General features: G+C 40.2%; 2 protein-coding genes across 2 annotated transcripts in view; both read right to left on the bottom strand.

Annotated features, from left to right (window-relative positions):
- pid1 (phosphotyrosine interaction domain containing 1) overlaps nucleotides 1–13,569 on the bottom strand; it is a 31,131-nt gene extending 17,562 nt beyond the window's left edge. Inside the window, exons 1-2 of the mRNA XM_062419553.1 lie at nucleotides 13,430–13,569; nucleotides 2,636–2,782 (exon numbers count right to left, since the gene is read on the bottom strand). Coding sequence (XP_062275537.1) covers nucleotides 2,636–2,782; nucleotides 13,430–13,459 — 177 coding nt within the window. The 5' untranslated portion in view covers nucleotides 13,460–13,569. The remainder of the gene's footprint in view (nucleotides 1–2,635; nucleotides 2,783–13,429) is intronic.
- Nucleotides 13,570–18,002: 4,433 nt separating this feature from the next.
- The window catches only part of dner (delta/notch-like EGF repeat containing), a 67,475-nt gene continuing 62,391 nt past the window's right edge, over nucleotides 18,003–23,086 (bottom strand). The window contains exons 9-13 of the mRNA XM_062419909.1: nucleotides 20,059–20,181; nucleotides 19,719–19,832; nucleotides 19,232–19,363; nucleotides 18,831–19,077; nucleotides 18,003–18,201 (exon numbers count right to left, since the gene is read on the bottom strand). Coding sequence (XP_062275893.1) covers nucleotides 18,090–18,201; nucleotides 18,831–19,077; nucleotides 19,232–19,363; nucleotides 19,719–19,832; nucleotides 20,059–20,181 — 728 coding nt within the window. The 3' untranslated portion in view covers nucleotides 18,003–18,089. The remainder of the gene's footprint in view (nucleotides 18,202–18,830; nucleotides 19,078–19,231; nucleotides 19,364–19,718; nucleotides 19,833–20,058; nucleotides 20,182–23,086) is intronic.

The raw sequence follows: 23,086 nt of genomic DNA, 5'->3' as shown, positions 1-23,086 counted from the left end.
GCACCGCTAAAGTTAGCATTAGCTGAGTGACGGCGTTGAAAGTTCTCAGAAAACTTCACGGTCGTCTTGCATAGGTAATTATTTAGTCATTCAATCACAAAATGCTTCCAAGTCCAACTGCTTATATTTTTAAGATGAACTACAGATGCTGCGCTGCCCTCAGTTTGGTTCCGTATTTGTCGTCCGTCAACATCAAGTTATAAACTAACGTTTATAAAAAAATCGATTCTTTACTTTTCTTAATCGATGCAGAATCGTCCACGTCCGCATCGCGATGCATCGTATAATCTATTAATTTCAACACCCCTAATGTGCAGTGTTCACCAAGGCAATACATCAATATTTATCGTCTATCACAGCAATAGAAGAAGAAGTGGCTTAGAATTGGATGCTTCTTGATGCCATCTGAAAATCATTTGTCCAAGTTCTTGGGTTGTATGTCAAGCTTCACCAGTATGTGACCGATAATTAAAAACAATGAGTGAGTTGGGATATTAAGTATGATACACTTAACACCGGGAGAGATGAGTCAGTAACATGTGACAACACTACAGCACAGAGTTAAAGATACTGTATGTACGTTTTTCTTGTGTGTTTTGTGGTGGGGGGTTTTAGACGGAGGAGGGAGGGGTGAGAGTGGTTTTCTTTTGGATCTCGTCCTAGCTTAATTTCTTGGACTAGGATATTGTACCTTAAGTATGAAGTGAAAAGTCATAAAGACCCAGTAAAATAAAAAATAAATTATCCAAGCTTTTATCTCTATATGCCAAATACATCTACTAAAACTAAACTAAATATAATCTCCAAAAACAATAAATTGTACAAACTGCACGCAGCTCTGTTAAAACTAAAATTCAGTTTGGTCAGTCAACTACCAGCTTTGTGGTGTATTATGGAGAAGTATCATGAAAAAGGAAGAGCAGTAACTTCATTTCCAGAAAGGACAATGGAAGTAGATGCTCATCAATTGTCAGCATTCTGGGAATTTTTAAGAACCAAAGCTGGAGTACCCTGAAGCAACGCTGGTGCTGAAACACAATAGAAAAATGCTGATTCTCTGCTAAGTTTTCTGCCAACTGAAATAGCCATGGGGCAGTTTCCATCTGTGTCATGGATAATATGCAAAGCTGATGAGAATCTAGAAGTTCTGTAGGGTTATTTTACTTGTCTGCTTCTATGTTTTGAGCTAATGAAGAAATGGAAACAGTTGTATTTCCCTGCAGTACTAACAAGAGGTCAAAATCTTGCTTGACTTTATCGAGCCTGGCAGACTAACAGCTGTTGTTAGGAGACAAGAAGGTGACGAGCATGAGGAGTGAAGAGTGTAACAGGTGAAAGGATTTGTTGTAAATAATGAAGTGGCTTGACAATGTTACATCATCATATATTTTTATTTTTTATCATTTAGCAAAGCTGTCATCTTCCAGCTTCCATTTCTGTGTTGTCTTTAACTTGATGGATTAAAGATAATTTTAAACACTGTATTGTTTTTTGTTTACAAATCACAAATCAGAAGATATAAGGGAAAACTCTGCTAATTAACATGTCTCTGTGTCTCTGTGTGTGTGTGTGTGTGTGTGTGTGTGTGTGTGTGTGTGTGTGTGTGTGTGTGTGTGTGTGTGTGTGTGTGTGTGTGTGTGTGTGTGTGTGTGTGTGTGTTTGTGTGTGTGTGTGTGTGTGTCCCAGCCAGATCAAACCTGTCTGGTCTGCCAGTAAAAGCTGTCATAATGAGTTTGACTTCATGTTCACATTTCAACTTTTGATATATATTAATGAAGTCTCAGCACTTTTCGCCTCTGAAGTGGCCTGGGAATATTGTGTGTATTCATGTACATGTGTAACCATATACACACAGTATATACACCTGTGCAATTGCGTGTGTGCATGTGTCTCTGTACACTCCTCAGTGATTCATCAACACAGACGAATACCAACAACAAGCACTGGGACTGTTTTCCACTTTTGTGTTTCTTGGTAATATATTCGAAAAGGATAATTTCCCTCAGAATTTTAAGGCAGCTATCAACTTTGAAATATTTATAATAATATAGTTCAGTTAAGTTTGACAAGTTCAATTACTTTTCCGACTGTTAATGGTATGTTATTAATGACTGAAACCACATTTAAGTTACAAAACAAAACTCACAGTCACTTGAAGTTGTCTCACATGTGCCCACTTTTCTGTTTCTGTTATTATGCTGACAATGCTGTGTGTGGCACGGACAGGCAAATACACACTCGTTACTTGGTTGGAAATGTTGTGAGTAATAACAGAGCGTGGCTGCTATTTTAATCCGCAGCCCTGTTTGTTTTCTGTTTCGAGGACAGAGAAACGAGAATAGGCTGTGAGTGAAACAGCTCATTGGATCGAACTCTACATCTGACACTTAGCAGAGCCAAGGAGAGGAGGAAAACAAACACACTCATGCCAGAACACACACACAAACACACACATTTAATCAAATAAAATGTGACTCAGACGTTAAAACTGTGCGAGTTGGGGGTATATATAAAAACGTGTGAGTCCAAAAGAAAAAGGAAAAACAGTTGGATTATGGGTCTATTAATGCTATTATAGATTTACTATTCAGGGACCGGACTGGATTTAAGGATTATTAGGTTCATGTGATTTTACCTTGTATCCAGCATGGGTCCTGTTCTTTGTGAGCGGTGTGGTGGAGCACAGCTCAATGGCCTCGGGCTCATGAAAGATCACCGTGGGCAATGGCTCCTTCCTCAGCGTCAGCACATTTAGCTTGGTCTTCAGCATGCTCTGAAAGTGCTGATGGAGAAAACAGAGAATATTTAGACTGTGCTTTACCCAAACTTTCAATCTGTACCAGACAATCGTAAGCCAGTAGTTCAACTTTTGTCATTTCCAAGTCAACACTGCTGGAGGCCAAACAAAAGATGCAACCCCGATAACATCAGCATTTCAGTGGGGGGTTTTTTTCTTCGTATTTTTGTGTGTCATACAGAATAAGATATGTCTCTAGCCTCCAGTCACAAATATCACAACAGTATGAAATGTGAAGGTAGAGAAAAAATCTGCTTTCTGCTCAATAAAACTGTTACGGTGCTCCAAGGTTATTAAATGCTACTATCAAGGACATCAGGATGTTATGTTATAAACATCCATGTGACACATATAAAAAGAAAGATACCATGTACGTTACTCAAGGTTTAAGTACTCCATATTTCCCCTAACACACACGCCCATAGAAAACAATGCAGTGGTGACAACTGGAGATGAAAATTGGACGCAAGGTGGTGATGGAGGCCTATTACAGCAGAAAGTGGAATGTGAGGAGCAGACGAGGGGAGCTCTGCCCTCACTGCCTTCGTCAAAACAAGACAAGCGAGCCGCCTGCTCTCACACTACGTACAGTCCATGGCCAGCGTTTCCTGAAACCAAGCAGAACCACATGGTCGATCTGGCCCCGTGAGTTGTATGCACACTGTGGAATTTCTGGGCTTCCTCGAAACAGTCGAGACAAAATGGAGCAGCTAATGAAATCAGGACGAGAAAGAAAAGGCAGACCTATGGCATGTCGGCTGGGCTGTGTGTCTGCAGCCTAACCTCAGTTAATTAAGATTGTATAGCTCTGGCAATATATCAGAAAGAAAATAAATTCTTGTACATGAGCAATAACATTTGAGAGGTCTGTTGCACCTGCGGCGGCTGTTTGGAATCTGATATTCTTCTTTACAGCAATTTGTTATTTATCAGTTTCTTTGCAGCTCCTCTGGATGACCTTTCTTGAGCTACCAACATAGTTTTAACAGGTTTTGTATGTCAAGGAAATGAATTTAACTTTTTTTTTATTTCATACCTCAACTTTTGCTCAATTTCTGCTGCATACAACATTAAAAAACTGGGGAAAGACTTTTGCATTAGCTACTTTTAGCTAGCAAGGTTAGCAATGACTCTCAGGGCATAGGAGGTGAAGAGCTCATGTCCACCTGACCCCCTCTACACCCCCCCCCCCCCCCCCAATAATAAAGAAGCAGAAGATCATGTAGGAGGTCTAGAAAAGGATAGAAGCTGTCAGGGAAAGGTACAAATCACTGTCCTTAGCGTTGGCGCTGACAGGATACTTAAAGCAGCTACAATAGTCATATTATAATAATTGCTATAATAGCTATGAACCTACAGAGTTACTGGTGACTCTGCAGTTTCTCTCAGCTTTACAGAGCTACATAGTGAATTTCAGCTCATTGTATAGCTGACCCACAACTATAGCATTTTGGATCCACTTTCACAGCCAGGAGTAAAGAATAAACAGAATAAAGAATAAATATTGCATTTACATGTACTAAATGGAAAGAAAGACAACTCCAAATGAATGATAATGTTGCTCCTGGATGTGCAAATAAGTGACTCTTTGCTAACAAGTACAATACACTAGCTTTAAAGGTGATATGTCAGGAGGTGTTCACAACTTGGTTCTGTTGCCCCCAAGTGGCCAAAAAAATCAGTTGATGAAAAGTACTGAGTCACTTTTTTTTCAACTAACTTACTTAACTAACTAAATGTTTTGGTAGTAACTACATAACGATCATAATGGAAAAAGAGCAGGCCTGCCCACGTTACGCTTTTTTATACTTACTTATGCTACACTTGCTACCACAAGTACCAATTGCTACCACAATTCAAGGCGAGTGAGGGGTCACAGTTGAGGAGGGCACATAGAATTTCAACTCTAACAATAAAAAAAAAAAAATTTAATGTGGATTAAATGTGGACGCATTCACTTTCCTCCCTTTCTCTTTGGCATTTAAAATACTGGTTTCCGTGTTGGACCTGCACAAAATGTCTATTTTTTATACAACAGATGGTCAACATTTTCAGGCCATGAAAGCAGTCAATCCTGCCAATTCAGGCTAGCATCAATCTGCTCTGTTGGTTTGTTGGTGAAAGCCAAGAAGAACCTCCTCAATCAACTTCAAGAAGTAGATCTGGTGTAGGTTTGGTGTCCACAGTATTCTTGTGTATTTTCTACCATCCAAAGTGCATTGTAGCTTGCCTCATCAGTGCCTGTGACAGGTTCAGTCACACTGATGGGTCAACAATTACTTATCAATTGGCTAAAATATCTTAATATTAATACTGTGATGATAGTACTATTAATACAATGAATGGTCCAAAATTCTAACATCGTTTTCCAACTGTATCCTAATCATCTTTGTGTCTATATGGGTTTTTGGGGTCCTGTTTGCAATTGTGTTCTTACGATTTGTTAAATAACATTTAAAATAACATATTACATGGGTAAAAAAAATATATTTACAGGCTAATTCAGTTCCTAATCCTATGATAATGCCCCACAGCACACCAACTTCATCTTGCTGGTGCAGGAACAGAACCATTGGGGCCACAGGCAGACTCATTATAGTGGACCTTCATGTTGACAGAAGAATAATAAAGAAAGGGAGGGGGCCTGTCAGAAAGGAGGAAGATAAGGCAAGAAAAAAAAACAAGGAGCAGATGAAGGAATTATGGAAAAAAAGCAAGATGGAGTTGTGAAAGTAAAGCCACATGTGTGTAAACGCTTGCTGACCTCTGCGTCAGCACTTTACAGCTTCCTGACAGCGGCTCGCATTCCTGCGGTTGGCCCGGTACGGAGAAAGGAGGGGTTGCTTGGGGTGTGTAGTAGGCTCCCTAAGTCCTCCACCCCCCACCAGGAGCAAAAGGCCTGAGCAGAGGGCCATTTATGGAGTAACGCTGGAATTCTATTCATAATATTTTCACTACGTTTAACTGTTTTTATACATCTCAAACCCCAAAAGTCTCCTCATCAAGTCACTGCTGTTGATTGTTTCTATTTTTGACTTTTACTTGGACCTGGGGAGTTTTCTGTCTCCACCATCAGACCAGTGTGGTTGGTTTTGAGCTGGTCTAAGCTTTCGGTCTACATGCGAGGCAATGGTTGCTGTCTCAAGAAAACCTAAAATGTCCAAATAATGGCCCTCTGTCAGGATTACAAAAAAAGTGATACTTAAACAGTCAAGTACATACTAAATATACATTCACCAACATACTCAGATGAATTTTATAGGTTAACTGTGACGTGCTTCTGAAAGGTCCCCCACATTTACTGTGTAATCTTGATCTGCATGTTATATCTGAATCAACGAAGCACATGACATCTCCTCAAAAACTGGATTTGATGGATTCTCAGGGACCATTTAAAAACAATACATATGATGTGACACAGATAGTTTTATAGCTGCTTATATTTCCAGTTTTGAAGGGGAAACGTTTATTCATTAATATAAAGTGGTACAGCCAAGATGTGCTTAACATTCTGAGGAGGCTAACAAAACCTGTTAGCAGTGTGCATTCATTCCTAGCAAGCAATTTCCATCAGTTCACACTATTAATGAGACTTAAAGAAATATATTGTGCACAGAAGTTTAAAAAAAGGTCTGATTAAATGACTACATGACTTCATATACTGTAACATCACTCGTTCTTTAAATTACCATTCATAAATGGTAATTTATGATTTTTGGCTTAAAATGACATCCCCTCCATCTCTCTCATTGAAAAATCCAGAATCTATGATTATACAAATATTTTTAAATTTCAAAAGTGTAACTGCTGGACAAAAGATTTTCCAACTTAACTGTTGACTCCATTCTTAGTGTTTGTAGATTGGAGGCTTCAAATTTCCAAATCACACTTGAAGTTGCATACTGGACCACGATTGGCTCAGAACTCTGATGTCACAAATCCTGCTCGTATGGTACACACCTTTAACTGAGATTTGAGGTGAGTTCAGAGAAACTTTCCCATTTAAGCAGATAAATGTGAAAATACATTTCTAGTGTCAAACTCTGCATATACATTATTCTGAACAGTGAAGCTCAAACATCACACTGTAGGAACAAGAAAGACAAAGACATTGGAGAGACACTTTAAGTTTTATAACTTCCACTCTTTATACATTTAGACTTGCTGTTAATTTAAGCAAACTATTTGGACGTAACCGGTTAGGACATTGACTGTCATAACATTAATGTTCTACATATTTAGCAGCATAACTGTAACACTAAAAGCATCAACAGTGACTCATTGCTGCCTGTATCCATGTGATTAATGTGTATTTATAGAGAAAAGAAGTTACATAAAAAAGGAACTAGACCTAACAGTGCCAAAAATATTACAGTGTGACTTTTACAGGAATTCAGTTTTTTAAATTTTATGAATCTCCATGCCCCAGGCCCAAAACAGTACTGACAATGAACTTTATCCCAGAGTATTTGGCATAGGTTAACTTTTTTCCTAAGGGAACTACTGATATTTAAGTTTGGGCGGGTGACCAAGGTCAAAACTGGATTTTAGCTCTAATCAGACTCCCTCATGGCAGCAAATTCTGAATTACTGCTCTGTAAGTACGTCTCTGATTACTGTTAGAAATCAAGTGTCATCAACACAAGTACATGTGCTAATTTTTCAAAGAGCCCCCACTATTAAATAATTGGAAATTGCCCATGTAAAAATATGTTAATCTGGGAGAATACTTGAACAATCACGTCCATGAGAAGTCAAGCAGACAGTCGTTGGAGAGTGTCTTATGCAGTTTGCCTCCTGCGGTGATGAGCTTAACAGGTCACAGATGGTAAATTAAACTTTTGGCCCCCTGAGGGAGCATTCTTACAGGAAAGAGGTTCTCAGGTCAATCTCATGGTAAGGTCCTGCATAACAGGGCAACAACCGGCCTATGCCACACCCACTGAGAGACACAAAATAGGGTTTATAGGGATGTGATCCTGACAATAACAGCTGGAAATAATATGAAGAAACCGACATGGGCAAAAAGGATAGATGCTCCGTGTCTAAAATGCATGATAATCTAAGAAAATACACCCTTTGGATGCAAATGGCCCTGAAATGGCTACTGGTTCTTCCTTAAATCTGGTCTGTGATGTAGGGTATGGTTTCAAGCTTTAGCACAGACCTCAAGACCAAAACAGTTTGTCAACAACATTAGGCTGTCTCAGATACATCTGCATACACCAACCCAGACCCATATGTAGAGGGCCTGAAGATGAAAGAGCACGTTGAGTTTTACCAGATGTTGTAGGTCTGTCTGGTGCAAGACAGTAGGACGTCACTGTTTGTTATAAGGTCATCTGTTCTGGATCTTTACCCAACCCTCCTGTTTTAACCTTCCAGAGAGAATACACTGATGTTCACAGGTACAGCAGAGCGGGAGGAGGTGGACTACTCGGCAAGGGGCGCCAGACAGTTACTTCCTAAACCCGAAAGTGGGATGCACCACCTCCAGTCTGTTTCCTAAGAGGACTGGGCAGTGTAACTTTCTAAGCTGCTCTACAGTATGTGTTTACAGCCTCCTCCTCTGATCCAGGGGCAGTTTACAAGAAGAAATATGTCTGAATGGGCTTAACCCAGAGAATACTGTGGGAGGTCTGCGTTCAGCCCCTAAAGAGAGGAAAACCTGTTTTTCTCAACCGTGATTGGAGAGCTAGGCTCACAGGAGGGAGCAAGTCAATGATTGAAAGCTGTGATTGGTGGGTTTGTTCAGCAGGAAGGAACTGCATATTAAAGCAACCAAACTTCATAGCCCGGGGGTGGCAATCTCTGGCAGGCAGTAAAAACATCAACAACTCTTTGACGTAAACAATGAACCCACCGCAACATCTTAAATAGTCTATGCAGACGCAGGGCACCCGGGCAAGACCTGTTAATGAAAAAAAGCACTCTCGACATCAAGGTCCATTTTCCATTATTTACCTTCTGTCTGGTAGAAAATGCAAAAGTCCAAAAACACTGTTAAATTTTATTTCATTGAGAATTGTAAGATCTTCATTGGTTCATTCAGCAGTCTTAGGCAGGACTAAATGACTGTTAACTGGTCTCCAAGTTACTGTCAAGATTTTGAAATTGCACTGTGGCTTCAGTCTTTGGTTCATTCATGCCACATATTATTTTCTCAATTAATCGATTAGTTGTTTGGTCCATAAAATGACAGAAAATGGTGAAAATGTTGATCTATAGCCTAACGTGACATCATCAAATTATCTTATGTCTTATTTTGTCCACAACCCAAAAATCAAAGTTTAGTATCACAGAGGACTAAAGAAAGCAGAAAATATTCACAATTAGAAACTGAAACCTGAGGATTTGGACATTTTTTTCCTTCAAAAAATTCAAAATCATTAATCAATTATCAAAACAGTTGGTGATTAATTGAATAGTTACCATCGAATTGACTAATTGTTGCAGCTCTAGATTTGTGTCTCATAAAGGCTCGTGTTCTCATGGCTGAAGTAGTAGTATTTAAAAGTACTGTACTTCTTTTAACCTCTCAAACTTTAACAGACTCTATACATCCCCACAGAGGGCAATGTTCAAACAGTCCATTAGATACAATTTTAACAATTTTTTCAGCATTCGTCTACCAAACCAAACTGTGATGGAGAAATTAAGCAAAGTTTCCATGACTGATGTGTAAACCTGGACTATAGCTTCCATTGAAAGACCAGATTTTTCCCAAACTTGTCTATTTAAACAAAGCCACCTTGCTTTTCCTCCTGCTGGGACTTGGATCAATCAATCAGCTTGCATGACTCTTAGTCCACACAATGTGTTGTTGAGAATTTGGAGACTGGCACGTCAGGTCCTCTGAGAGCTTCTGACAACTATGAAAGCACTTAACACCCTTCTGTCTAAAGATCCACAGAGAAGAATAATTCTACCCTCAGGTATAATCAAGGAAAATGGGGATCTGGACATAACAGAAAGAAGGAACAAATAATTAACAAATGAACACATGTCAGATTGAACTCTGTTAAAGTAAACCTTTGAACGAATACTGTGTATCATTCATTCATTTGAGCTTCCATATCTTTGTCTGAATGGAAAGTGAAGCTTCATGTTTTTACTGGACAGAACAACATCACTGCCCAGACTATCACCAGCTTTACATACTAAACATAACTGTTTTATTATAGCGTCCTCCTGCTCTCTGGCGTAATTTTCGGGGCTCAATATATACAATAATCACCACATTTCAATAAATATGACTGTATTAACAGGAACGCCCTGTAGAAGCACTGCAGATGGTCATTCATAAATTAATATGGAGAAATAGCCTATCAAATTTATGAAGATCCAGAAACCACTACATTAGTGCTTCAGACGAATTGACATTATTTTACACACACAGACCGTACCATTCACGGTGTAGAACCCAAAATATTTCCAGACACTGTTCCGCTCAAGGCAACTGTTCTGCGTGTCTTCCATTTTCGAAAACAAAACATATCATTTGCTTAATTTACAGATGGGGCAAGATATATCGAATAAAACGTGACAGCCGTACCGCAAACAGATAAGAGCCATGCCAGCAAGCCAAGAGCCAAATGTTCGGAAGGGGCAAATGTCTGCTGGTTGAAAAAAAAAAAGCAACCAGTCAAGGCAACCATGGGAATTTTGTGTCAGTCTGCTCATGGATTCCTTTTGCCACAGTCTCAAAAACATAGCTTTCACCACAAAGCAACCTCAGACAGACAGATAGACTTGCAAACAGCTACATACAGGTGGGGATGGCAACAGTAGCAAGCAAAGATGCACAGACAGTTCTGACCGTATCTAACCTCAGTCTGCCATTTCTGCACCGTCAGGTCCACATCTTTTCATCTGCTCAGCCCTATTTCTCAGTGTCACACACATTAAAGCGTCAAAAGTGGAAACCACGGCTAAAGAAAGAGCCGCTGACAAAGGAAAAAAACATGTTTGGTAGCCACAGGGGGATTAAAAAGGAAGCATGTTTTTGTGTTGTGTGCGTACATTTATCCTGCGTGCCAACTTGCATTTATGTGTGCATCCATGCCAAGACCACTGCATATTGTGCAATCTGTCGTTGAACTAACATAGCCTGTGCCTGGGAGGAAGGGCCCCCGAAACAGTTTGAGGGATGTGGTCAGCGAGAGGTGGGAGGGAAAGAGAAACAGTGAGGACAAACGGACAGAGGGATAGAAAACAGAGAGGCAGAGGCAGACAAGCAGCAGTAACACCAAAACACTCCTGATCCTCAACATACTGTAAAAGCTGCGTAACCCCCCCCCCCCCCCCCCCCCCCCGCCAACCTCTATCTATCTCTTCTTCCCCTTCTCTCCCTGACTGAGTGTGAAACATAAATGCAGCAAGACATTAGGTGTTGCTATGGCAACATAGGAACATAGGACAGCGCAAGTGAGAATAATATGGACGGACAACACAGTGAATGAAAACAACCAAACACAAACAAGATGATAAAGCACAAGCACATTCTCGATCAGCCACCTGATAGCTTTGGCTCCAGAAAAACCCAACGATTCCTGATTCAACATCCATGTGAGTCACTTGGGCTTTCTGTGTGGTACATGCACAATTTAGGTATTCTGCTGTTTACCCTGAGAGGAGAGCAACCTGAGCAGATTTTGATGATCCAAGGCCATTCATCGCTTGTTCCTGAATCCTGAAATGTGGGCCACCACAGCTGATATCCAGAAAGAAAGCTAGGACTAAGTGGGTGGTGACTAAAAGACACAAACCTATCTTTCCAACATGTAAGTACTGCCCCTCCTTAATTTAGGAGAAAGATTAAAACAGGCATTATTGCAACAGAGGTCGGAATATTCGGACTTTCAGTTCCTTCTAGTGGTCATGCTCCAAAAAAAACTGGATCCTGCATCTCCCATAATGCAACTTGACACTGACATGTTGACAGTGTCTTTCCTTAGCCTATACCTTCCTGGTCAATGCCCATCATGTCTTTTGAACTCTATGCCAAGCCCAAGCCAAGTCTACATCTAAGACAAGTCTAAAAGTTACCCAGATAGACCAGTTATAAAATCATTTGATTAATCACACAGTATGCATGACAATAAGGGAACAACCCATAACACAACAACCATAACAGACTGTTATGTTAACTATAGTATGGCTACACATCAAATGACAATGACTTTGAGACTGACAGGGTATTTGACACCTGGTAGCCCCAAAAGGCAGAATACACTATAGTACATGACTCAGGTGGTCTTGTGCTGCACATATCCATCAGTCTGTTAGGACAACTACAAGTGTGGAAGTGGTGGACTGAAAATGGTAGTAAAAATGCCAACTTTCATTTCAGAAATTATTGGGCAAGGACACTTTTTTCCAACTTTGAAGGAATTGGAAACTGGATGAGTTATTATTGGTCAAAAATATTAAAGGCTTCGACATCTAATGAAATAACCAACAACAAGCATATGAACCTAAATGAGTTATACTTTCAGACATATCAGCTTTGCCTCGAATGATTTCAACTTATATACAAATGTAGGTTTAAAACTGCACCATGTGACTGTTTTTATGATTCCTTTGAACGCATGATTCACTTGTCATGCACTAAATGAACCAGTATTGCTACATATGACATACATTTAACTTGGTGACCGAAACAGTCACAGTTTATCCAAAACATGTTCTAAGGACCCTAATCGATAACAGAACGTCATCCACTGTTCTGGAACGCGGTTGCTAGGCGACACACAAGTACCACTGGTGGCCATAATCGCTCAATTTACAGCTCAGATTTATAATTGAACTGAAGCTAAAAACTCAACGTCTGCCTGCAGGGACAAACACCCGGAACTCTCGTTTTTTTTTGTTTTTTTTATAATTCGCGATTCCATCTTCTTGACGCCCGGGCAGAAGAGGGGATTGTGCAAGTTGACTTGGCAGGCAGTCCACAGGCCGACATCTGGAGAGCATTACGGTCTGCAGGAGACGTGAAGCCAGGCTCGGTGCGCGGCTTTGCCCCTGGATATCAAACTACGTGTCATTAACGATGGGTTGCCTTTTTTTCCATTTCTAAACAGGTCGCAGACGGCAGGTTACTGGCCGGAGCCTGCTTTTTCCAGCAAATTCACACAGGAATGAGGAGGGAAAATAAGAGATTAAGCATCCTGACGTGGTAACATGAAGGGGGGAAAAATAGTGACAACAGGGGGAGGGCGGCCTGCAGTTGCACTCAGTAGGTTGGTTGTGTTAAAGGTAGAGATTTGGATGAAATACGCCTGTGTTGGTATACACAACTCTTTGATATTTTAGGAAAATCTCCAGCGGTGGATTAGCACAGGAATGCAGCGGAGGTACAAAATGTTGTTGCACAGTACCCCCGGCTTGCATAACGTGAATAGGTAGCATTTAAACGGAGCACAAAGGGGAACCGTACAAAGAAAGACAGAAAGAAAGGAGCAGAAATTGAACACGTAGAGCTGGTTTCAAGCATTTAAAAGACGACTGACAATTTTCAGCTGAAAGACCACGCTCACAAAACATCTGTGGCTGCTCGTTGCACAGTGTTAATACCGTTTATTTACTGCTGCCCTGTCGACAATGAGCGTCTCACATACAGCCGTGTCCTACCTGCAGTCGCTCCGACGCGGGTTGCCACATGTTAGCAGACTCAAAGGATCTCCGTCTTTACTACAGCTTGTTCTCTTTTCGTAGTCCGGTTCACATCTGTTCGCTTTCACGGCTCGCCTCTCTTGTCCTCCTTCAATCTGGACTGGTCGGTAATGAAGGATGTGTTGCTCCGCCTGGCTGCAGTTACCTCACTGACCAGCAGGTGGTGGTATAGCTGCTCTCTGTGTCCGGTCTGGCACCGGATGCTGCTTTCAGGCGCTTTCGGAAATAGAAGCTTTGCGCTGTTTAGTCTCAGGCAACATTTTTAAATTATTTTTGTGCATATGCATTCATGACAGGGCAGACATGTAAGCCTGACCCTACTGAATAAACTATTTGGGCTTCATGACATTACATTTTCACAGTATTTATGTGGTTTACTAAGTCCTACATACAAATGATCAATACTTCACTTGGCTTATGGTCAATTTGTGCAATTTTCCAAAAACGTTCTCATATTATAATTTTCTTACAGATCCATACCACTTTATAGCCTTCAACTTTAATGCTTTGGACCAGTCTTACTTGCTTTCATCAGTGTCATTTTAAGCCACATCCAGCAGATGTTTCCAATAATGTGATAAACCCGCCACTGCATGCTATCTATCACTGAACCCTAGACAGACAAATCAGCAATTAGCTGGTGAAAATATTGAAACATTTTAGCAGCTGAGGAGCCAAATTTCTCCCATGAAAATGTGGAGACCAGACCAAAGCTAAGAGCAAAGCAAATACTAGATCATCAGATGGCCAAAGACATAAACTGCTAAAATAAAGCACATTATCTGTAATAAAACTGAAGAACTGGTGTATGTCCACGTTGTCATATTTGTCTGTGTAAGATAAGGACTGCCTTCTCTAGTGACATCACAACTTTGTCTGTGTGGCTCAGTGAGGAGCCAAGTCTCTTACTGACAAATTTGGACAAAAAGCACCCAATTTTCTGATTAATGTCTTGTAAAATCAACACAAACAATGAATTAGTTTTTCAGCTGAACACCAAAAGGCACTCATAATGATGTTAAGAACCACAATAAAGAAGACTTCAAGGACAGATGATTAGTCATCCAGAGCAGACTAGCCAGCTAGTGCAGGAATGCTGGTAAAGTAGTAATGATCATATAAAAATCTGACATAAATGGCATGGCATTATTTCAGTGGTGACTGGCAATGAAGACGTGGTTAGTTTAAATGTTCCATTGTCATGCTTACCAACGTTTGCAAGGGCAGCTAAGGACAAAGTCTAGGCCGCAGTCATGCCCACACATTTTGATCTTCTTAAGCTTCACACAAACAAGTTGTAACAAAAGCATGACTGTTTTGATCTGAGATTGGTTTGGTATGACCTTGTTATTCTAACAGTGAGGTCTGGAAATTCACTAGTATGGAGTACTATCCATTATTCTGTGGAAAATTCTGAATTAATTAATTATATTGCTGCTAACTAAAGATATAGTACATATTTTAACTATTGAGTAATAATTGTGTTTTTTTCTAAAAAAAAAAAAAAGTGATTCAACCTTATAATGAAAGCACACAGCTGCTTCTTGCCTAGTGACAGAATCTCATGGAGGCCTTAAAAGAGATTGAGAATCTCTGCAATAGACAACGTGTAGTGGGACTCGTGTCCTGACCCTCTAGGGCATAAAGGGGGAAAAGGTCAAGCACACAGCCTCTGACTCTGACCATAAGCAAAAGTGAGAGCCATCAGTACCATCTGGTGCTCCTGCAATGTCTGCGTGTTTGTGTACACATATAATGCATGTAGGTGTGTTGAGCGACGTGACTCCACAGTCCTGCTTTGTAGTTAGAGATGTTTACATGGAGAACATCTGGACAAAGCCTGAGGTCACTGAGGGTGCTCACATCATCAACACTCCATAAAAGGTTGTTCCCACGACTGACGGCTCAGTCTGGTGGGTTTGACCTTGGGATATTGCTGGAAAACAGATGCTGTAAAGAATGTGTTTTTTGTTTGTTTGTTTTTTATCAGGACCCATGTTTTAAAAAAAAAAATTTCAGCCCAAAATATATTGCAGCATGCTACTGTGTCAGCTATTTACAGTCATCTATTTAAATGTATAGAAGCGCTGTATTCTTCCCCAACACACTCAAATAAAGAAACAATCAACAGTACCACTCAATTTTTGTTACAGACTGAAATGTGCATGCAAGACAGATAATTGAAAACAGTGAAGTACCCAAAGCTGGCAGCGAATGTCTGGTCATATCTAAATCTTTAATCATTTATTTTGTGATCAGATTTAAATCAAAACAAAACCCAAAAATTGTCATTTTGGTGTTGGTACTGAAAAAAGTATTTTAAGAGGACATATAAATTGCACATTTCGTAGTCTATATTTCCAGTCTGGGGTTGTACTAGAATATCTTTGCATAATTTACAGTTTAAAAAAATCTACATTTATCTTAAACTGGCCCTTTATGCAGCCCTTCAGATCAGCCTGTCTGCAACAGGCCATTTTAACTCCTGTCTCTTTAGGGTCCCTCTCCAAGCTGCATCATGGCAGACTTTCACCAGCACCAGATATCACATCAAAAAAACCATTAAACAAACTATATTAGCGGGATTTCACTTTTTTTTTTAAAATCTTTAATCGAAATGCAATCTTCTCAAATACGTCCTTACATGTTGGAGCCAGAATCTGATCCAAAATATGTTAGTGGAAAAAGCAAATAAAGCAACAAAGGCCACTGAATGGATGGCCCTTTATGGTAATACACAACAAGGCGACGTCGGCTCGGCATTAAGATAGAACAAATATTGCAAAGGAAGCATTTAGAGCAGCACGAAGCCTGGCTTTTGACTTGCAGGGAGCATTTTATATATATTCCCCTCAAATTTGAGGACTTTCTGACCATGTTTCACAAAGATGTCTGACATCATAACTATATAAAAATAACAGAAAACAAGAAAAAAAACATATGTCCCATTTAAAAAGGAAGCCTATCCCTAAATATCATGCAAAAAAAAAAACAGTAAGTTTTGCCATATTGAAAATGAGAATAAAAACAAAAAGTCTCTGGAGTGTTACCACTTCTTTCTGTTGGAAATAAAAAACAAAACCAGAATTCACACAAGAAACTCAGTGATTATGTTCACTAGAATCTTTATTGTTTACATCATTCAACATAGATAATAGGTAAGCATGTGGTTGCTGTGTTTAAAACGAGAGAAAACAAACTTGAGCCTATTGGTAAAACATTGCTTGACCTTAAGAGGAACAACACAGCTGCACAGACAGAGAGTTTTCCATTGGCAGGACACAGAAGCACATATATGCTGGAGCAATCAATATCATCAACTTTTTTGTTTATTCCCCCTCTCCCTCTCGATCTACTCTTCTTTCTCTTCCATCCTCAGTCTCAAGGCCATTCCAGCAGAGTAACTATTCAACACTGTCAATACTAGAGGTGAATTTGTACACTGGCATAAACAGGTACACTGAGTAAAACCAACTATGTTTCTGTGCATTGAGAAATATACCTACCTATTATCCTAAATATCACTGAAATACATAGAATAGGATGGTAGGGTCACAGCACTCCAGCAAACCCACTTTCTTTACTATTCATACACCATTGAGAAACTTGCATGTAAAAAACAGGACGATATGTATTTTTAAAAGAAAAAAGTCTCCCTCAGCTCCTGTGTGAGTAGTATTTTTATACATGTGTGTATTTGATCTACCAACCACAAATTACCCAAAGAAATATTTGGCACAGTCTTGACAGAGAGAAATACAACTGCAATGAAAAATAACAACCATCAACCAAGTACAAAGGATTTCAAAGTGATGCAGAGAGAACATTAAATCTAACCATGCACGAAGTAAGGCAACCTACTGCAGATTTTTTTTTAAATATAGAAAAAGATACAGTGTATGCACTGTGAGGAGTGCACCTATTTCTACAACACCTGCAAGGACTGTCAGCACTGTCTGCTGAGTTTACATTTAGAAACTGGGCTCCTGGGTTGCAGGCCCCACCTGCAGACAGACAGTCTGGTGCAGACTAAAGTCATCACTCTATTGTACAGCAGAGGTTTCTGGTAGTGTTGCCCACCATCAATTAAGTAATGCAAAGTATGCTCTTATGCTACAATAAAGCCTTATCGTGGACTTTGACAGGAAAATAGATGTATCAAATTCCAGATTTGTTCTTTTCAAACTACAACTATGTTTCATTTTTCTCCATTTTACATTCAATTTTGTTTTGCTGTTTGTTTGTTTTTTTCTTAAGAAATACTTAAAGATTTATACTGACTTTCTGTATAATATGTGTATGTGTGTGTGCGTGGTCTGTCATAGGCTACTTTCAGGGACACATTTCAGACTAAAAACCAGTTAATTAAGCCTTGTCCCCAATTGGTAACAAGCTGATATTTGGGTCAGTGGTTAAGGTTAGGGTTATGTTAAGGTGAGGGTAAGGGTTGGTGTTAGGCAAGTAGTGGTTATGGTTACAGTTAGGCTAAGTCTTCAGGAAATGAATGTAAGTTTATGTGATGTCCCCAAAAGTGACCATGATCTGATATGTGTGTGTGCGTGTGGGTGTGTGTGCAGTTATATGTGTACAGCTTGTGATGTGCTGGGATGGTTGTGTTTTACAAATCCTTTGTTTTGATGAGGGTAACCAAAGGCTTGTCATCAGGACTGTAGTCTTCATAGGCGATGGGAGTCGCATCGTACATGGCAGGCCTGGACTTCTTGCCAAATCTAATGGGGAAACATAAACATCAAGCGTGCATCAATATTGCATCATCAGATACAGTTTTGCAAACCAGCTTATCCATTGTTTGCACTGAGTTAGAAGTGATATGAACAAAATTCAAGAGCTGAAAACTGAGAACTTTATAACTTTATATTATAGGGGTACTCCAGTGATTAAAATGGAAATGCAATGTCAGTTGGGAGGGGAGGACTACAAGTTTGAAAATGGAGAAAATCTGGAGTTGCAGCACTAAAAAGAAGTGATCTTACCAGACCTCTGTAGCCCACTCCTCTATCAGCTCAAGGCTATATGTGATTAAGCCTCATTGTTTCTTTTTAAGACTTGACAAACCTCCTGGAGAGCCAGAATACTTTTTTAAAAGGGTGATCTTTTCCTGTTCTCTCCATGACAGCTAAACAGACCTTTGTAAAATTGATAAAGTCCCCCTTTAAAAATGGCAGATGAATGTAAAGGAAACATTAAGTCACCTAATCAAATACACAAAAAACATCAGCACACAACTGCATAAATTACTCTGTTCAGTGTTTAGTGGTAAAGAATACTATCAGTAATTTACAACTCTTTCCTGTACTACACATTGTTGTTAATCAACACAGTTGGTTGAAAATCTGACCTGGCATGGCGGATGGAGGCGATGGCATTGCTGAACTCGCTGTCGATGCTGCGGCAATTGTAGAACTCCTGGTAGGCGTGGCGTGATGAGCCCTGGTACTCGATGCGGCTGATGCGACAGATGCCCACGATGAGGATGATGAGCATGAGCACGAAGGCCACACACAGCGCTCCAATGATGATATAGAGGGAGTGACGGGGCATATTGGTGAGAGTGTCCTCAGAGTGTGCTGGCTTCCACTGCAGGTCTGACAAACACACACACACACACACACACACACACACACACACACACACACACACACACACACACACACACACACACACACAATGCATACAACTTTCCTTGTGTCTGATTTGAGATTAATAGCTCAGCAGATGTTTTCTGACAGATTGACTTACGGATCTCACAGCTGGGCCCCACCCACCCGGGTGGACAATGACAGATGAAGCCATTTGATTGGTCAATGCAGGTGCCTCCATGGTGACAGGGGTTGCTCTCACACTCGTTAATGTCGACCTCACACTTCTCCCCTGAGTGGACAGGTAAGGTTGTGTTCAATGACAACTACAACAACAAAGCCAAGAGCAGCAAGTATACACAGTCGCTGTATTGTGACTCCTGATGCAGTGGTTTCCAAAACCCAGGGACAATTCAGGGTTTAACAAAATCAAACTACAGAACTATGCTGTGTCATAAATATTATCACAATAGACTACTTATGGGAAGGGTAATTCTGATCTTATTCTTTGTATTTCTTAGTGGAAAACATAATGCTTAATGCAGTTGTTGGTCCTTTGTGTTCAGGTTTGTCACCAGCCATGAAAATGGCACTAAATAATGGCTTGCCTGCTTGTATTCAGGCAAATATACAGTACGAGTGCTCACCCAGGTATCCAGGGGAGCAGGCACAGGAAACATTGAGTCCTGCACTCTCACAGCGGCCTCCATTTTGGCAGTGCATCTTCAGACATGGGTCCTTGTAGATTTCACAGTGTCTGCCTGCACACACACACACACACACACACACACACACACACACACACACACACACACACACACACACACACACACACACACACACACACACAAACATACCTAGTGTTAATATGTCTTGTTGCACATTTTGTCCTGTGAAATCATAACATGCAGACAGTCTATGAGGAAAGCAAAGTTTATTCAGAGATATATGTGCCCATATCTAAAAATAAACACATGCCATGCCTACCTTCAAACTGTGGTGTGCAGACACACTCATAGGCATTGATGAGATCCCTACAGGTGGCGTAGTTCTGGCAGGGTGCAGACAGACATTCATTGTACTCCTCCTCACAGTACAAGCCATGGTAGCCTTAATGGGACACACAAATACACACAGTATATATAAATGTTAGAATCATTAAACTTTTTTTTTTTAAGTTGTTTTTCTGCAACACTGATACACGCTCAAAGTATGTGTTTTACCTTCATTTATCTAGGAAAAGGTTTTGAAATTGATGCTTTTTAGTTGTGATCAGCAGTTAGTCATTGTTACCGTTAGTTGAACATTTTCAAATAAATTTACTGTAGATGAGCAGTGGAGGATAAAGCTATAAACACTTTATAGTTAACCTCAGTTGATATCACATACATTTTTCATAAGTCAACCTTAACCCTAATTCTGAGTGAGTCAGTGTAGCATTATCATTATTTTCATGCACACTGATTCACAATTCTCAAATTTACATCTCGGATGTGATTTGGTGTGTTGACACCATTTGCTCACAAAATATTCAAAACTCTTTCTGCATATGTTTGTGTATCTGTTAATGTGTAAGAAACAGAAGGAAAGTTTGCATATATATGGATGTGACATACTAGTGGCAAGCAGTATTACTACTGCAGCAGCAGTATTTTTAAGCTTTGTGAAGAGGAGTTCCTTGTATAAGCACTTCAGCCACCACCTGATTTAGAAATCTCCTCTAAACATCCTGGCTGGTCACTCATAAAGCTCTCAGAGCTTAACGCAAATTACATACTTGTCTAATCAGTTTTGTTATTCACAATTCACACCAGGGAACATCCCAGTGCAACTATAACATTTGTCTGCAGGGCACTAATGAGCAGTGTGTCGTGTTAAGTGCTTTCCTCATTCACTGTTATTGCAACTGCACTGTAGAGGTCCAACTCTTTTGTGTTTCTTGCAGTAACGTAACACCCACCACTGATCCATTTTGAAGAATTGTTGAAATTTCAGACCCAGAAGTACAAGACAACTTCACATCTTTGAAGCCATCACTGCTTTGAAACATTGCAACAGCACTAACTTATAGATATATCAATTAAATATTAAATTGTCCAATAATGTTGAATATATTATAAGCCCAGGATTTTGCCATCAAAGCCATTCGGCATCAGGTCAAATGACATGCAGTGCCCTGTATTTCCATAGGATGGCAGCTGTGGGCTGAGGCAGAATGAGACCGAATCATCTGAAAACACGGTCAGTGCATGACAAAAAAAAAATCAGGTCCCTCTCCTGTGTCTGTTCAATACCTGTCAGCTTAAAAGACAAATGCAAAATGTAATCTAATGTACAGTATGTAAAAGACAATATGGCTAATGTGTCTGTTTTACCACCATAGGGTGTGGGACAGACACACAGGTAAAGACTAAAAGTGTATGTTTGTCTGGATGTGTATTAACATGATACAAATTTGGTCCTACTGTGTATTTAAATCAGCAGTAATGAGGGTGACAAATAGCAGTATTGTGTGGTACTGTGAGACACTCTCATGTGAATCGCTACTTCTTAGAAATATTCCACCACCTACGAACGAGGAAGCAAAGGACCAGAGTCTCTTGAGTCCCCACATGACTAGTGTGTACAATCTGTTTTCATTAGCTCTGCTCCCACTTTGACTGAATTTCTCAATTGGGTCCCAGTGCTTACTAAGTTTTAACGAAAACCCTGACTGGGCCACAGCTAATGTGTGTTTGGGGAAGGAAAGAGGGGGAATTAATGAGGAGCCTAGTTAGAGCCTCAAGGGCCATCTCTGTGAAATGCCAGTGAAATGTCAATTGCTTTTCCAAGACTCTGTCTGCTTTCTGTGGGCTGGATGGTGGGCTGGCAGCCTCTCGTGTGAGCTGGATTACAAGAAGCTGGAGGACGGCTCCTTCTACATATCAGCTCCCCAGCAGCCTTCTTTCAGACAGCCAGCAGGCATTTACACAACCCCTACACACATCCACACACTTATACCACAGACTGACAAGCACACAAGCTACTGTATTCCTGTGAACGCACATGCAGAAACAGAGATACAAACTTTCATACACAGCAGACACACATCCTCGTACCTTAGACACCAGCTGGTGTTTTGATGAGGTGGTGAAAGGTCAAATTTGGTGTGTGTGTGTGTGTGTGTGTGTGTGTGTGTGTGTGTGTGTGTGTGTGTGTGTGTGTGTGTGTGTGTGTGTGTGTGTGTGTGTGTGTGTGTGTGTGTATTTGTGGTATGCACGTGTGTGTTCGCTGTAATGTCTGTGATGCTAATTATGAATTACCAGTTTCACCAATCCCATTAGACAGGGCTGTCTGAGCTGAGAGATTTTATTGGATGGTAGCATCTGCTCAACCATCATATAGTCACAGTCACAGACAATAGATCGGAGCCACACACACACACACATACACACACACACACACACACACACACACACACACATGCAAGGTAACTGGTTCACCATGGCAACCAGACAACAAAGGATGACAGAGAAATGAGGTGAGGTAAACAGCAGGAAGATAAAGACAAGCAAGGACAAAAAGGACAAGAATGAAGAAGGGAAAAAAATGAAATGAAAGAATAGCACATGACAAGAAAACTGAAAATCATTCAAACCTCCAGATAAACATGAAAAAATATGTGAATAGTAATACATGTTAGAGACATCTTTCAAAAGCTAAATCCACGATTGAAAGTAAAGCTGCGTAGCAATTCATGTGTCCTGCATAGATAGCCCATCTTTATTCAAATATGTTCACAAGACCTCCAAACATTTTTATCTAAAAATGAATTAAATGTCTTAATATCCCTGTGGTTACATCCATATTGCTATAGTAAGAAGCAGCTGTAGAGGCTCCTGTTACAAGAAGATCAATGACAACATGAAATAAGAGATCAAGATGATAACCAGCTTGTTCACTTGACTGACAGATGGCATAAACAGAGAGCAGGAGGAGCAGTAGTGTCAAGTTATGTTTATGGGCCACTGGGAAA

The sequence above is a fragment of the Scomber scombrus genome, chromosome 5, assembly GCF_963691925.1.
Source record: "Scomber scombrus chromosome 5, fScoSco1.1, whole genome shotgun sequence".
Classification (NCBI taxonomy): Eukaryota; Metazoa; Chordata; class Actinopteri; order Scombriformes; family Scombridae; genus Scomber; species Scomber scombrus.
This window is presented reverse-complemented; position numbering and strand designations above follow the sequence as displayed.